Source organism: Mirounga leonina, unplaced genomic scaffold, assembly GCF_011800145.1.
Source record: "Mirounga leonina isolate KUSES-001 unplaced genomic scaffold, KU_Mleo_1.0 Mir_92, whole genome shotgun sequence".
NCBI lineage: Eukaryota > Metazoa > Chordata > Mammalia > Carnivora > Phocidae > Mirounga > Mirounga leonina.
In genome coordinates, this window is record NW_023270852.1 from 11,041,461 (window position 1) to 11,044,795 (window position 3,335).

Below are 3,335 nucleotides of genomic sequence, written 5' to 3' on the forward strand. Positions count from 1 at the left end.
TGGAAGGTAGAAGACTATTGTAATAAAGTAGAAAATAAAGGAATTTAAGATTTTACAGGTGGAACAGTTTTTGGTGATGACACATCCAGGGATAGCTGTGGGACTGGGAGACTGAGGAGAAGTCTGAGTAAAGGCTATTGAAGCTGTAAGTTCACGGGGTAGAAGAGTCATCTGCAGCATCACCCAAAGGGTTCCCAAAGGCATGAGTGGTGTTTCCTTTTCCCTGTTTATCTTAATTTCTATTTGTCCTAGATTTCTAAAAGATGGCTTCTGGGGTGAGATGGGGGAAATGAAGGGATGATGCACTTTAAGGTGAAGATTAGGGGGCATCATTCATGTTGCCTCCTACCTTGTTGCCTTACCACGTCATAGGCACTCCCCGATCATCACACTTTCATGGAGTTTCTACCACGGCCTAGACAGGGGACTGCGCACCGGTGATACAGAAATGAGTTGAACCCAGTTACTATTCTCAGAGAGCTCATAGTCTAATGAGAGAAACAGAAACATAGACAAACACTTTCCATCTCTAACCTTTTGTGTTGGAGACAGGATGTCTGAAAGAAAGTGAAGAACTCCCCCAACACACCCTTTGGGGCTCACCCTCCATCTGTATTCTCCCACCTGCCTGCCATGTTGAGCCTCAATGAAACCCCCTTCCAGCCAGCCACACTCCAGCTGACAGGCATTCCAGGGATGCAGACAGGCTATGCCTCGGTTGCCCTGGTTTTCTGCATCCTCTACCTGATTTCCATCATAGGCAACCTCAGCATCCTCACTCTGGTGTTTTGGGAGCCTGCTCTGCACCAGCCCATGTACTACTTCCTCTCTATGCTCTCTCTCAACGATCTGGGGGTGTCCTCTACACTTCCCACTGTGCTTGCTACCTTCTGCTTCAACTACCACCATGTTGGCTTCAATGCCTGCTTGGTTCAGATGTTCTTCATCCACACTTTCTCTTTCATGGAATCAGGCATACTGCTGGCCATGAGCTTTGATCGTTTTGTGGCTATTTGTGACCCACGACGCTATGCCACTATGCTCACCAATAGCCGCATCTTGGCTATGGGCCTGGGCATCCTTGCCAAGAGTTTCATCACCCTTTTCCCTTTTCCCTTTCTGGTAAAATGACTGCCCTTCTGCAAGGACAGAATTTTGCATCGTTCATACTGCCTCCATCCAGATCTCATGAAAGTGGCGTGTGGAGACATCCATGTTAACAACATCTATGGGCTCTTTGTGGTCATTTTCACCTATGGCATTGACGTGGCATTCATCCTGCTTTCCTATGCATTGATCCTGAAAGCCGTCCTGGCCATCACATCCCAGGAGCAGCGGCTCAAGGCACTCAACACCTGCATGTCACACATCTGTGCAGTGCTGGCTTTTTATGTGCTCATAATTGCTGTCTCTATGATCCATCACTTCTGGAAAAGTGCCCCACCTGTTGTTCATGTCATGATGTCCAGTGTTTACCTATTTGTACCCCCCATGCTCAACCCCATCATCTACAGCATGAAGACAAAGGAGATACGCAGAGGGCTCTTCAAAATCCTCCATAAATCCCAGATTTGAGGAAGACTACTAAGAGAAGTCTTTTGGAGAAAAGACTAGGGCTGTTTTGCCAGCTTTAGGAATGTTAAAACACAGGGAGCTTTAATCCAAGATCTTGAGAGCTATGAATATGGAACTAAGAGAACACCTGACTCAATAAAATGTCGTAAATATATACTGAATATTTACCATGTGAAAAATCTTGAGCTAGTCGCTAAGAATGTTATAATGGTGAACAAGGCATATTGTTAAGTAAGAGATAGACATATCAAGGGAAAAACATAAAAATGAGTACAGATGCCCTGAAAAATGTGTGGCATATATGGAAACAATGGAATTTTTACTGAGCAAACAGGCTGAGCACAAATAATCCTACTACCACTCAGAGTGAGGGAAATGATAACCATTAGACACAAAATTCTGTGGAGGCTTGATGCTGCATGCACAAGAGAAGACCCATTTGGTTTTCGGAGATCAGGCTAAGACTGTGTGTCTGTGTGTGTCTGTGTGTGTCTGTGTGTGTGTCTGTGTGTGTGTCTGTGTGTGTGTGTGTTTATATAAAGTACTTTGTGAAGGATGAGAAAGGTTAGGGTACTTGATACAGGGTGGTAGGAAGAAGAGAAGGTAATGATCTTAGCATAAATAACTGCCTGAGAAGAAATCTTTAGGCAAAGAAAAGGCTAGAACCTTACTGTTCCAAGTGTGGCCCAATGAACAGCAGCATTGGTATATCTGGTAGCTTGTTAGAGAAACAGATCTTAAACCTCACACAAGACCTATTGAATTCAAATTGTATTTAGTAAGATCCATGGGTGATTAAAGCTTGAGAAGCCCAGTGCTACTCTTTCAAACACCACTAAGGTAATGCCCATGTGATGTGTAACAAAAATAACAAGACTCGTGAGTTACAAGGGTCTGGAAAAGTGGTTCTCAAAGTGTGATTCTCAGACCAGCATCACCAGCAACGTTTGGGAACTTGTTAAATGTGCATATTCTCAGGTCCTTCCTCAGGTCTCCTGAACCAGAAACTCTGGGAGGTGAGGTCTAACAATCTGTGTTTTAATAAGTCCTCCAGGTAATTCTGATATAATTCTCAAAGGTTGAGAAGCTTTAACCTAGAATATTGTCCTAGAATATTTAGAATTGCAAACAACTTTGTTTAGACAAAGGGAAAGTTTCATATTGAGAAACTTGGGAAGCACGATCTTGAGAAGATTGTGGGTGGTTTTATTTAAAAAGATATTTATTTATTTATTTATTTATTTATTTATTTATTTATTTATTTATATTTCTTTAAAAACTTAGGAAGGTTTTTGTTGGAGGTTAGTCAGGTAGGCAGCTTCTATTGGCAATACCAAAATTGCAGACTCCCAGGAGGAAAGCAAGTGCTCAGCATAAATCACATCATTTGCATAAACAGTTTAGGCCTAGTGAGTCACTCTTAACAGTTTGGGTGGTGGGAACACCCTGGAGATCCAAGTTCCCAGATGCCAACTGAGGGCCACTTTGCAAGATGACCACTCTCAGTGTAAGCTGTCTTGGGGCTGCTATGTTAACTCTTTCTGCACACCTAACACCCAACTGATAAAGATTCTCTTCAGTAGAGTCAAGCTTGTGCCAGGAGTAAATCTGAACATAAGTGAGGTTTTCATGGTGAAGAACAAAACATCCTTGAGAAGGTTATTCCAAGAAATTTGGCATAGGTGATTCCACGAAGGATGAAATCAACTACTGGTGTTGGTGGTGATCTGGGAGAATGGATTTCTGACATTCATCCGTAC

General features: G+C 42.9%; 1 protein-coding gene across 1 annotated transcript; it reads left to right on the forward strand.

Annotated features, from left to right (window-relative positions):
- Window positions 1-254: 254 nt before the first annotated feature.
- On the forward strand, window positions 255-1,575 carry LOC118004104 (olfactory receptor 51I1-like). Its single transcript, XM_034995272.1, is given in 1 exon segment — window positions 255-1,575. A coding segment is annotated over 1 exon segment (942 nt). The 5' UTR covers window positions 255-633.
- The last annotated feature ends 1,760 nt before the right edge of the window (window positions 1,576-3,335 follow it).